Genomic DNA, 13,252 nt, shown 5'->3' with positions numbered 1-13,252 from the left:
AGTCTAATTTCTGTCTCCTGAAGGTTCTATCCCTCTATTTCCCCCCCATACTACCAGGACCATCACCAATAGTAAAATCAAACACTTAATACATCTATGCCTCTGAACATTGCAAGTGCTTAATACCATACTGATAAAGAAACCACAATAAGACTTCTGGAATGAAGGGTTAATGAGAAGACACTGAAGTGGTTTCAGTGGTAAAGGTGTCTTCTCCTTATGGCCAGGGAAGACAAACTGGCAGGTGAGAAACAATCCCTAATGTGTAGTCCATTAGGCTTACATTGTACACTTACAGCTACAGAGAAGTATCCAACTTTTGCACCTGACAACTTTTTGCTGCAAGGGGGCTCTGGGAATTGCTGTTTTCTCCATGGCACTAGCAAAGAGAACACTACTTATATGGCAAACCACACTGGAATGCTTCCAAGTTCTCTCTGAAAAGGAGTAACTCCTCAGACATTCACTAACCACCATCAGCTTCAAACTTGGGAAAGCCTGGATTTGAATTTAGCATATAAACCAAGTAGTGGCTCAAAACAGTGGATGAAATTACTAAGTCTACTACTTTTAGAGACGTTAGGTGGCATTTCCCAGGTATTTCTCCACAATGACCTCCAAAGCAGAGTCTTTGGAATCTTATTTCTGACTGCGCACAAAAGCCCTTCGAAGTTACTTACAGCATCATTTTAAATGTGTGACTTAAGCATACGATTCAGGAATAATGTGGGTGGGTGGGTGTGGAAGAAGCCCACAGAGATGACTACTGGTATCTGAGGTAGTACATGAGACAAGTGTTCTGAGTCTGCGGAGCAGGAAATTTTCAGTATTTGCAACAGATTTGGTCTCAATGGATGAACGATAGGCTAAGTTCTCTATTGCTGAACAAAGATTTATTGTGACTCCATGCACCCTGAATCTGTACACCGACTCAATCTATCCGGTACCCTAACAAGGAACACGAGAGCTGCTGCTTAGCCGCTGGTCAAACTAACCTTACAGCGGATTTCAAAATAGAAACTTCTAACTATGACTATTTCTACTCACAAAGACTTAGGTATTCATTTCAAAACTTTTTTTTTAGGTTTTATTTTTAAGTTATCTGTACACCCAATGTGGGGCTTGAACTCAACCCCGAGATCAAGAGTTGCATGCTCCATCAACTGAGCCAGTGTGACACCCCCATATCAAAACCTTGGAAAAGAATTCTGTAAGATAACTCCTTGTATCTTGTGAATGTGAGCAAAGCTCAGAGTAGCAAGGGTCTTGCAATGGTAGCCCAGCCTCTCCCTAAAAAACAAAGTTGAGATGCTAGAAAGCAAAACGTATGACTCAGCTCACAGAGAAAGTGTTTAAAATTTTAGGAAAAAAACACATATGTAAAACTTGAAAAATGAAAATTTAAGAATCTTTCCCTATTATAAAGCTGTAATTAAATCTTATTTAACTGTTTCCTCTAATGACATTCATTTTTAATTAGATTTTAATAGACTGGCAGCTACAACCTATAGTTTTATGAAGCAAAGTAAAATTACAGTCTAGAAGACATTTAAGGAAAGAGACCCATCAACATAGATAAGAGATTACAATATACCCCCTCATCCCTAAAGACCCCCATGGTAATTAAGTGTGCTGAACAGAAAGCCATTAGGGCTAACAGTAGGTGTGCTCACCACCAATCGACACTGGGTTGTTCTTTGAAATCTAAGGATTATTTCTATGATCTGCTTTCTAGAAAATCTGCATTTTATAGAATAAAGAATGCAACTAAACAGGTGTGTATTCTACAGATCTACCAAATATGCACCTTCTATCACTGCAATGGGCTTTCTATCTTAAGATTTTATTTTATTTTTTGAAATTTGAGAGAGAGAGCATGCATGCACACGCACGTTTGAGCAGGGGAGGGGCAGAGAGAGAGAAGGAGAGAAAGAATTCCAAGCAGACTCAGTGCTGCCAGCACAGAGCCCAATGTGGGGCTCAAACTCATGAACCACGAGATCATGACCCAAGCTGAAATCAAGAGTCAGACACTCAACCTACTGAGCCACCCAGGCACCCCCTTTAAGATTTTAACGTATACATTTTCTCTTGCTGATCATGATACCACACGCACTCTGAGATGACTGCCGTATGGTTTAGAAAATGACTATCACATAGAAAAAGTAAAACTAATATTGAAAAAGATTCATATATAAGAATAATGTATCTGCAAATGGGATGCACTGAACAGGATCTTAATAGTATGCATCTGTATTTATTTCATACTACATTATGAATATCAGGGAATAAGTCACAAAAATTAACTCAGACTAAATGAATATCATAGGCACTTAATTTAGAAAAGAAGAACTGAGCATAATTAATCCCTCTGTTCCCGAGGGGGAAAGGAATCAGGCCTGTTGCTACTTCAAAAAAGTTTGTATATACTTATTTGAAAGAGAGACAAAGTTATACAAATATATATTATGTTTTAAACTAATTTTCAAACATCAAGAGTTAAATTTTAATAAATCACATATACTCAGTAAGCTGTAAATATTGGGGAGGGGAATATCTGATCTTACCAAAAAAATTAAATTTTGTAATCAGGCTGACAATCTGATGCCTCCAAATACCTCTGCCAAGAAGCAGAGTTACTTGGCTAAGATACTCTTACTTGTACACTTTCATCAGATTAAGGCTTTCATGCCAGGAATCTTTTTTTTTTTTTTCCTGGTGTATTGGCTATTGCCAGAAATGGACCCATCGAATTCACCAGTGCTAAGGAGTTAAGCATCTGAGATTTAATTTAACAGTTTCAGCTTTATTAAGCTGTCACAGAGCGGCCCCACTTTGATAACAGTAGCTGCTCCAATTATGGCTTGGTTTAGGGTTGACAAGTATAATGATTCATTCGTGGCACATGAGAAGCAATAAAAGGTTGTTTTGCATTACAGCTTTAAAAATGTGGGCACTTTTTTCATTTAATTTGTCACTTAGCTTTTGCTAAGAGGACATTTAAATTGCAGTAAAAGGCAAATGGGGCTTTTAGTTTAAATGTAATCCCCATATTTAAATGATCTGTAATGGTGCAGTGTTGGAGTGGGAACACTATTGTCTCACAGTGGGTCCTGATGGTGACATGTGACATTTGTATTCAGGTCCTGTATTATCCATGTGGCTAAAGGGCTTCCAATTTCATTTCACAGCCAGAAGCCTGCAGAAAACACCAATTAACTTGCAGATCCCATTTGCCGACAAAACTCAGCCTCTTCTCAATGTCTGGCATCTGGCAGTGCTCAGCATTTAATTCCAAAGCAGAGCCTTGAAGCAATGTGAGCCCTGTGCAGGGGCACAAAGTCAAATTCTCCCATTTTATTAAGAAGCAAAATCCTTTCGTTTTGTAGTCCAGAAGCAACTTTTAGTTAATTTTTTGGTGAATGAATATTAAGATATGGTAGCTATTGTTACTTCTACATGGGATTCTTCACAGAACATAGATGCGGTTAAAATGGCTAGTGATCTCTGCTTGCCATCAGAGTACACAAGAGAATTTACAACAGTCTAGTAATGATTGGTGGGCGGGGTGGGATTTGTGAAAAAAGGAAATACAGGGCAAGAAAATGTATTCTTCATCTTAGACTGAAATCAAAGAACTTGAATAATATAAAGCCTGGTCCATAATCAGAAAGCAGTTCATCATAGGGTATAACTAGAATCAGCTGGTGGGAACTTCCACCTAATGAGAATTTATAATTCTTATTGAAGGCTGAGGCACATAATTTCCAAAACAACTTGGAAAAGTGAGATGTGACTAATGGATTAAATATGAACACTGTAAGTTTTATTTAACTATATCACTTTTTTTTGTAACCAAAAAAATTAGTTTGCCTTCTCCTAATTAGTTATTTGTAATTCTAATTTCCTCCAAGCATCTAAGTTCTTAAAATTCTATTCATTTAGTATTAATCCAAAATTTTTTTCTTTAAATGATTCCCTTCATTATAGTTTTTTTTGTAATGCTAGTCCTTTTGAATGTCATAAACCAACTAATCAATTCAACATTTACTGATATATTGATTATAAAATAATTTTATAATCAGTATACATATACTGATTATAAAATTGAAAAAGGTTTACCTGGAAAAGTGTAACACTCAGTATTGTATAAAAATACGTTTAAACCACGCATTACACTTGTGTTCTCCAATCACCAGACCATGCTCCCAAACACTCTTCTAATATATTGAAACAATCTACTATAGTTACAGACTGATTTAAATTTTGATTGGGTTAGAGATCACTAACCATTACTTCAGGTGACCCAAGGAATGTACCAAGATTAAGTTATTACAAGGTAGTTAATAAAAATACCAGGGAAAAAGGTCAACAAATACCTAACAGGTGGCAAGTAGCAGATATATCTGTCAAAAAAAAAAAAAAAAAGAGCTGTCATCCATACCAAGTTTCTGAACATACATTCTATTAACGGGAAAGAGGAAACTCTAACGTCCAATTCTTTACCAACTTGCTGCATATCCGTAAGTCAGTCAATGCCATTTTCTAGAAGTCTCCTGAACTTCCCCAGAATTCAGTTTCCTTACCCATAAAACAGTTCACTTCAAAGGTCCCTTCCAATTATTACAATCATGGGGCACATACAAAAACAACAGCTTCCCTTGGTCTAGACTTAACATGGGATCAATCAACAGGATGTGGTCTATTATTAACCAAGAGAGAAAAAAGGTGAAGGTATGAAGAGTTATTCTATTCAATTTCAATGAAACTAGGATCTTCTAGTTATCATATCCAAAACATAAAATACAGGCATTGAGATATTTGTCAAAAGTTCCATTTTCCCCATGCAGATTTCTTAATAGAAAGACCACAAATGCATTAATTCCCTAGCAATGGGCACTGGGTAAAAATATTCATCTCCCCAAATTTCCCGGTGAATAAGACTAACGGATTTGTCATTTTTTTCAATCATTTTTATCAGAGATCTGGGAAGCAATAAAAATTGTAGTTTGCTGTATCTTTTCCATTCTGACAATCAAAAGTTCGTCTAAGTCTGTAGCAGCCAAAAAAAAAATGTTCAAACCACTTTTGATACTTTTAATGTAGGCAAAGGAGGGAAAAACCCAAATTTTAGACGAATTGATTACAATATTATTCTAGAAATAAGTAACTAGCTCTACTAAACAAAATAACTGTTTTAAAACAACATGGCTTCTTTTTTCAAATATTAAAGCAGATTCCTATGCTCGCTTTCAAAATCACACAATTTCCCCCAAACCTTCCCAAGATTATTTCCTGCAAATGTCAGCCCAAGTCCTCCTTCTTCTAACCAGGATATAATGGCAGTTAGTTCACATACGAGCAGCTCTCTCTTCAGCAACACTCTGACTATGCTTTTTTAAACACTCCACCATGATCTTTACCCATACACAACTCAATGGCAATCCATCAGGAAACTTGTATTTACCCAGCTCATCCCAGAGCTGCCTATATTTGTCAGTCATCGCAGTGCCTTGTTGCCTCCAAAGTGACAGACGAGGGTCAGCCATGAATTGCTCTGTTATCAACGTCAACATGCGGGCCCCATTAGAGTCCCTCATCTTCAACATCTCCCGCACCTAATGGGGAAAAATCAGACCTTTAGAAAAGTGTTCAAAAATACGCAGCAATACACAAACAGACCACTTTATTTCTTTCTCTGGGGTCCAGAGCAGGTAATTTTTGACACCAGTCCTCTTAAGCAAACAAAAGTTTGTTAAAAACTGGTCTCTATCCTAAATGGCAATTTAATCAGAGAATTAACTGTTAATTTTTTTAAAACATGTTTCATAATGCACATGAGGAAATTTGGTTACCTTCCCAATTACAAAGAAGAAATTTTTGCCAGCCTACAGAAACATACCAAATTAAACAAGACAAATAATTTGGCACCTTCCTGACTCTTCCAACTGATTGTACTTACCACCAGAATAGACAAGCCAAAAGCAGTCTACTGATAACTCTTTAGAGATCTAAATCGACTGAGTAATGTTTATAATAATAACATCTGTCTTTCTGTTCTTAAAAAACTGCATTATTGAGACATAATTCACATACCATACAATTCACCAATTTAAACTGTACACTGCAATCTTTTGTAGTATATTTCCAGAGTTGCGAAGTCCTTCAGTTTTTGAGGTAAATCAGAATTTTGAGGTAAATTCTCACACCGAAGTTTTCTGACAAGAAGAGCAACATTATACTTTTATATTCACTCAGATGGGACTCTTTTTGCAATAGTCAAAGGAAATGGACTGCATCACAGGTTAAACAATTTTCTTGCTCTAAATGAGAGATCCAGGAAGCAGAACCATAACCTGTGACCTGGTAAGCTAACTCCGCCTGTCAAAGCTGGAACTTAAAGCTCTGTCCACTACTCTTATGCCAAATTCTCCAAATAAAATTTTTAAAAAGGGGGGGAGAGGGGACACAAGACTAAGTCTCTTTCCAGAAAACCCTAAAGAAACCTATCAATCCCAAAAGTGTTTACTGCTATGTGTTCAACAAATAAGAATCTGAGCTGAACACCACCAGTTCTCCCTACAGGACATTACTTGAACAAGGTCATAAGCAGCAGAAAAAGAGAGGGGGTCCTTTTATTCAAGGTTCTGTGTGAAAGGCAAATGAAGGAGGAAATGGCAGATATTCAATTAAGCAGCCTAAACCTAAAGATCCACAGATCCTGTGTCAGGCTTGTACCCTGACAAGTAATGGAACCCCATCACAGGCTTTACATTTGAGCCTTGCAAAGAACTCAAAAGCACTTTCACCCTAAATCACAAATGTTGTGCTTCCAGGATTATTTCAATAATCTTAAAAAGTTATTTCCCATATGGAAGCACTAAACAGTCATGAACAGATGAAGACTGCGAGGAAGAAAGGGAGTTGCCATTTACTGGACATCATGCTAAAGAGTTTTTACATTTGTACCTACCAGGTATTCTTCACAATAACTATATAAAGTAGGCCAGATTATAATCCCATTTTATGAATTATAAAACCATGCTTCAGAGAAATGAGGTAACTTCCCCAAAGGACAAGAGGAATCGCTGGGATCAGAGCCCAGATCTGTGTTAACTCTAAAAGTTATGCCAAAAAATTAAAAAATAAAAAAGTTATTCCATTTCCAAAATTAGATGATGTTACTTCATACAGCATATATAATGTATACATCATCTACAGGGATAAAAATAGCAGCTGTAGGCCTGTCTAATACCTCTTTCACTTTGCTTCCACTAGGCCAAAGTGTACTATTCATTAACATGAGAATCTATGAAATACTTCCTGTGAATCAAAATATGCCAAACCTTTAATATTACCACTACATCATGGATTTGATTTAATGTTTCTTTTCCTGATAAACTTCTAACTTATTACTCAGCAACAGCAATGAAAATAAACGCTTTACTCTTAAGCATCTAAACCACAACTATTACGCAACACTCAAGTACACCTATAGTCTAATGGTAATTAATTTTCAGAAGGCAGACTCTGATCTACTACATGAGTTTGACTACCTATTAATTACCAAATGATGATTAAATCACGTGTGAAGTAGTTTTAGGGTTAAATGTATTTTACTGTAATCTAATTCTCAGAAAATTGATGATCTATATTTAGTAAATGGGATAAATCTTTGGCAAGAGGATACTGATTAATCAGAATACACTATTTTCTGAACATGACCAGTAACAGAATATATGCTAATTCTTCAGAGTTAAAAAAAACAATAATTATTATAAATATTAGAAAAGCTTTTTAACACAGTATTGATGAGTTGTCAAAAGTATCAATCAGTTATCTCTTCTGCTAAAAACCAATTTGAATACATTAGCCAGAACAATAGCTATATCCCCTATAAAAAGAGAGTGATTTAATATGACTAAAAAAGCATTTTACCCAGTATTGAGAATTGTGTTTATGGGTACTAAAAGTTCTGTATAAAGCAACAGACATAGCTTCTACTCACACAGAATTTATAACGATGATAACTATGTTTCCTGGGCCATCAAATTTTGGTGATGAAAATTAACATTTACCAAGGCTAAAACGACATGTTAGACACCATTACATTTACTCGTAACTTGAGGGAGATGTGTTATCATTAACTAATTTTACAGATGAGGAAATGGACTTAAATAACTTGCCAAAGTTCATACATTCAGTAAGATTTAGAATTTAGATTGAAACCCAGGTCTGTATGACTCCAAAGTTCCTGCTTCTGAATCTAATTTAAATACACTGACATTATTAAACTAAATATATAATATCTCACATGCATGTATAAATTGTTCAAAAATAATTATGTAAAATTTACAGAATATGGATTAGAACAGGAGATACTTCGGAACCTCAAAAAAAACCCTTAAATATACAAAGCACATTATAGGGACTGTATTCAAAGTTATGCTCTACTTGAGAACATTAACTAGAAAAAGTAAAAAATGTGAAAAGATAGCATTTTTAATAATATTAAGCTATTTACTTTTGAGTACTGAAAGGTTTTTCAAAATTGTATAAACTGTTACCATTTTAGTAATGGGAACTGAGAGAAACAAAAATGCTCCACATCTTGTCTACGGACACCTAAGTAAATTAATGCATTACAACATAATAGTTTCTAATTGGTTGGTTAACTCAGACTCTATTCTTCAAAAAAATAATTTAAAAAGCCTTTATTCTAGTGTACACATAATCATATATAGATACTTTCTATATATGTATATATTTAGAATATTTCTTTTAAAAAAAATCATACCTTTGCAAAGAGCAAATTAAGCTGCTTCCCTGATCCGTGGTACCCGCCCTGGGAAAGGAACAGTTTAACCTGTTCTTGAACCTGCTCTTCATCTAAGTGCCAGCAGTTTTCATCATCTATACTAGCACCTGCTGTTGGATCAGGAGCACCTAGAAATAGAAAGAAAAAATAACACATATGCTAGATAAAAACTCTGTGCTAAAGGGCTCTGATAATAAATTTGAGAAGAATTAAGATTCTGTACTTTTTGCCTACACACTTTTTAAGCCAATCTCAATTTCAATTATACATACAAATTTATGACTGAAAATAAATATGAAAATCATTCTCTCATTTCCAGGTCTTTGTTGATTTGTGCTAAGCTATAATGCAGATTACTGTAGAACTGAGATATTTTCTTTTTAAAGATCAGAAACTAAACCTTTGCAGATGAGTTTACACGTCTAAAGAATTAAAAAGTCACAAAAAGGTCTTATTGTAAAATACATGATTGTTGATAAAGCTCTACTGTGTAGAACATGTTAGGAAAGTTTTCAAAGACATGAGAAAAATGTGAAACCAAGTAAACTGAGCAGAGTATTTCTCTTTACTATGTTAATTCAAGAAGCTTTCACTGTTATCTGCTGCTGTATAAACTACATGCTGACATACTCTTTAGTTGCACAAAAACTGAAGATTAAAAAGGGAAATCAAGCCACATGGGAACAGGCAGTGCAGCTGTTGTACTAAACCAGGTTGTAGTATCACCTTGCCGAACTGCATAAATATTTTATTGCTGAAGCACACACAAAAGGTAAGAGCTATGTAATAAGCCCTCCAAGAAGACTACCTTAGAAACTCAAACATTATCCAGATATTTAGGCAGGTAAAAATTAAGTTTCATTATTTATTCAAAAAGTAAAATGGTATTTAAGGCCTAAGATGTATAAGTAATATAAAAAATTTAAATCTAAAAACTTTTCATCAATAGTGTTTAATCTCCTTATCAACCCTTAAAAAATACATTAAAAGTCTGGTTTCACATTCCTTTCCTTTTCTTCTAATAATCTAATAATGCAAAATGAATTGGCCAAGGAAACAAACACTAACATCTGCTTAGAACCAGGGTTCATTAGTTCCTAAGAGGAAGGATGAGTCTGTGAATCTCCCCGAAAAGGTGCGCATTCATTTATTTATTCATTGAGACAACATATTTACTGAATGTCCTCTGCTAGATTTGGGGATGAAATTGTGTACAAAAATAGAACTGCTATCGTCATATAATTTACCATAAAATATTTTTGACTAAGACCAACAATTAACAATTAACATCATGCCCAATATATTTGTATATCCAGGTGTTTATGTGATCACATCTATTAATCTAAAGCAAAAGCATGATGGAAAAAAGACCTTTAAAGTGAAAGGCTCTGATATTCTCTATTTCTTTTTTTGAAAAGGGCTTATCATAATTTTTAAAACTGATTTCATAACCCAAAACGGGTTGCAACCCACTATTTGAGAAATACTATTTTAAGTGAGATAAATATCAACCTAATAATCACACATATAAATACACAATAATAAATGATAATAACTGTTCAAAGGAAGCAACCAAATGCCAGAAGACGGTATCAGAAAGCTCTGACTTGGCCATGGATCACCAGGGTAAGCACACCTTAAGGAAATGGAAACTGAGTTGAAATTTCCCTTACGTAGATTAGAGGTTAACTAGAAAACAGGAAAAGGAAGGAATGGGTCTGCATGTGAGACTAAGAGCTTAAGCAGAAGTCTCAGGTGGGAAGGAACACAGAACACAGATGAGATAAAAGCTAGTCTATGTTCATACAATCCAAAAGTAGAGGATGAGGAAAAGACAAATACAAGACAACCCAGAGAAGAAGGGCTAGACCTTGAGAGCCCAGGCAAGTGAGTTTAGATTTCTCTTCCCTAAGTGTAATAAAGACAAATTCCTGACAAGGTCATCCAAAGGAGAAGAATGAAATACTCTAGATCGTAAAGATGTTTTGCTCTAATGTGCATCAATTTCAACATTCCTACGATGGAACATATTCAGCCACAAAAATGAATGTGGAGAATCTCTATGTACTACAATGGAAAAATATCCAAGATATGCTGTTGAATGAAAAAATAAAACAAGCTGAAGAAAAGTGTACATTAAAAAAAAAAACTTTATGTAAATAATGAAGTTTTAGGAAAAGCCTAAAACTTAGCATTTCCTTCCACATGCACAGAATGGGTAACCTAGGGGGCGCCTGGGTGGCTCAGTCGGTTAAGCGTCCGACTTCGGCTCAGGTCACGATCTCACAGTTCGTGAGCTCCAGGCCCGCGTCGGGCTCTGTGCTGACAGCTCAGAGCCTGGAGCCTGCTTCACATTCTGTGTCTCCCTCTCTCTCTGCCCCTTCCCTGCTCATGCTCTGTCTCTCTCTGTCTCAAAAATAAACAAACATTAAAAAAAAAATTAAAAAAAAAAAAAAAGAATGGGTAACCTAGGTACACGAGGGAAGAAAGCTCTTCCCTGCACCTTTTCATATTTTTAAAATTTGAGAACTATGTGAATATATTTAGGTACCTAAAAAATATCTCTCAAGTGTGGAGGACGGACTAGGAAGCAAAAATACGTAAGAGAACAGTGAGGATGATGTTTTCATGGTCTGTACAAAGGATGATGATGGTAGCTTGAAAAACAAGAGTGAGAACAGAAATGTAGAATCTGACAGGAATTCAAGACATAAAAGCAAAGAAGTGGTAAAGAAGTGGGTATGTAAGATTTGTAAGATCAGGGAGTTAGGAAAGACAAGGTTTCTGGGTTACACAACTGGATGATGGACAACTCAATGACACACAGATCAGAGCAGGACCAGGTTATGGGGTGGGAGGGCAGTGTTTATTAGGTCATGAGTTCTGCTTCAGATAGGGTGAATTTTAAGTACCTCTGAGATAGCCAAGAAGAGGAGAAATGATTTCAAGTAGGGGACTGGATATTTTACAGGAGACTCTACAGATAGGAAGAGTATCTAAGATAGGGCCCCAAGGAAGGCCAATGTTTAAAGACTGGGAAAGAAAATGAGTGAGGATGGCAACAGGAATGAGTGGCCTAGAAGGAAGAGCTGGAGAGACTGGTTCTTCCAGAAGTAAGGCAGAGAAAGTTGTACCAAGGAGGGCTTGGTATGTAGTAGATATTTAAGCTCCAGAGAGCAAGGATGGTAGCTGCCCTGCTCACCACTGCTTCCTGACACTTAACCAGTTTTTGCCTCTATCAGGCAGTCAAGTACTGGAACGGGGGAGAAGGAGGGAGGAGAAAGACATGTGTACATTCCTCCCCTAAGAGAAAGATTCCTATCAAAGAAGAACCGCTAAAGCATTTTCACATTTATCTCATTTTTGCCTTACAACGTCCCCTAGAGGTGAGTTAAGATCATGATCCCTATTCTACAGAAGCAGAAACAAGTTCACAGTGATTAGGACTTGTCCAGAGCCACAGTGCCAAATCCACAGTCTCCTGGTTCTCTCCCCTTCTGAAGAATACATCCCAGAACCTTGGAGCTAAAGTTGAACCCTGACGACATCAAGACAGGCATTGTCAGCCCTAAATCAAACACAAATCTAAGGAAAGATACTGGGATGTTCACAAGCACTTATTAACACATTTCTCTCTTTCACAGGAAGATCTAAGGACACACAGTGCTGTGAAGAGTTAACTAATGGGGCTACATCTGTATCCCACAGGGACCGAGAGCCCCTAATCCAGCCCATCTCCTTGATTCGAGAGAAAGAGACACACACAAATACAAATGCACAACGACAACTATAGATTCATCTTTTTTAAGTTTATTTTTTTAACAGAGAATGCATGCATGCCCAAGTGAGTAGGGAACAGGCAGAGACAGAGAGGGAAAGAGAATCTCAAGCAGGCTCCACTGACAGCAAAGAAACTCACACAGGGCTCAATCCCATGAACCATGAGATCATGACCTGAGTCAAAATCAAGAGTCATGTCTTTAATAGACTGAGTCACCCAGGCGCCCCTATAGATTCTTTATATACACCAGAAGAGACTTGCCCAACAACTCAATGATAGGATGTCAACTTTCATATTTAAGCTTTCTCCAGTATCTTGCTAAAACCCTCCTGGGCAATCTGACACATCCTTCTTTAACCTCTTTTTAGGGAAAATTCTGACAAGCTACTGATTATCTACTCTTTGTTCCTTCTGATGAGCTGAACTAAAGAAAGTCAATTTCTATCCTCACAGTGGTTACTTCCTCCAGTACTCCTCACTTTTCAGTTGTTCTCTATTGGGCACTGAAGACCAAGACCTACAAGGAATCCTGTCCCTAAAGGACTGAGATGGGGACTGACCATCCTGGTGTAGTAGAAGGCATGCTACCCTTCACTGCTTGGGTCAGAGCCATGTTGAGACTTGGCTTTTCTATATACCACATAAATTTCTAA

At 36.5% G+C, this 13,252-nt stretch overlaps 1 protein-coding gene across 1 annotated transcript in view; it reads right to left on the bottom strand.

Moving 5' to 3' along the window:
- The window catches only part of ZSWIM6 (zinc finger SWIM-type containing 6), a 198,115-nt gene that overhangs the window by 49,402 nt on the left and 135,461 nt on the right, over positions 1 to 13,252 (bottom strand). The window contains exons 3-4 of the mRNA XM_043591029.1: positions 8,798 to 8,946; positions 5,468 to 5,618 (exon numbers count right to left, since the gene is read on the bottom strand). Of these exons, the coding sequence (XP_043446964.1) occupies positions 5,468 to 5,618; positions 8,798 to 8,946 (300 nt within the window). The remainder of the gene's footprint in view (positions 1 to 5,467; positions 5,619 to 8,797; positions 8,947 to 13,252) is intronic.

This window comes from Prionailurus bengalensis, chromosome A1, assembly GCF_016509475.1.
Source record: "Prionailurus bengalensis isolate Pbe53 chromosome A1, Fcat_Pben_1.1_paternal_pri, whole genome shotgun sequence".
NCBI classification, from domain to species: domain Eukaryota; kingdom Metazoa; phylum Chordata; class Mammalia; order Carnivora; family Felidae; genus Prionailurus; species Prionailurus bengalensis.
Note: the sequence above shows the minus strand (reverse complement) of the source record. Positions and strands in the feature narration are given on the sequence as shown.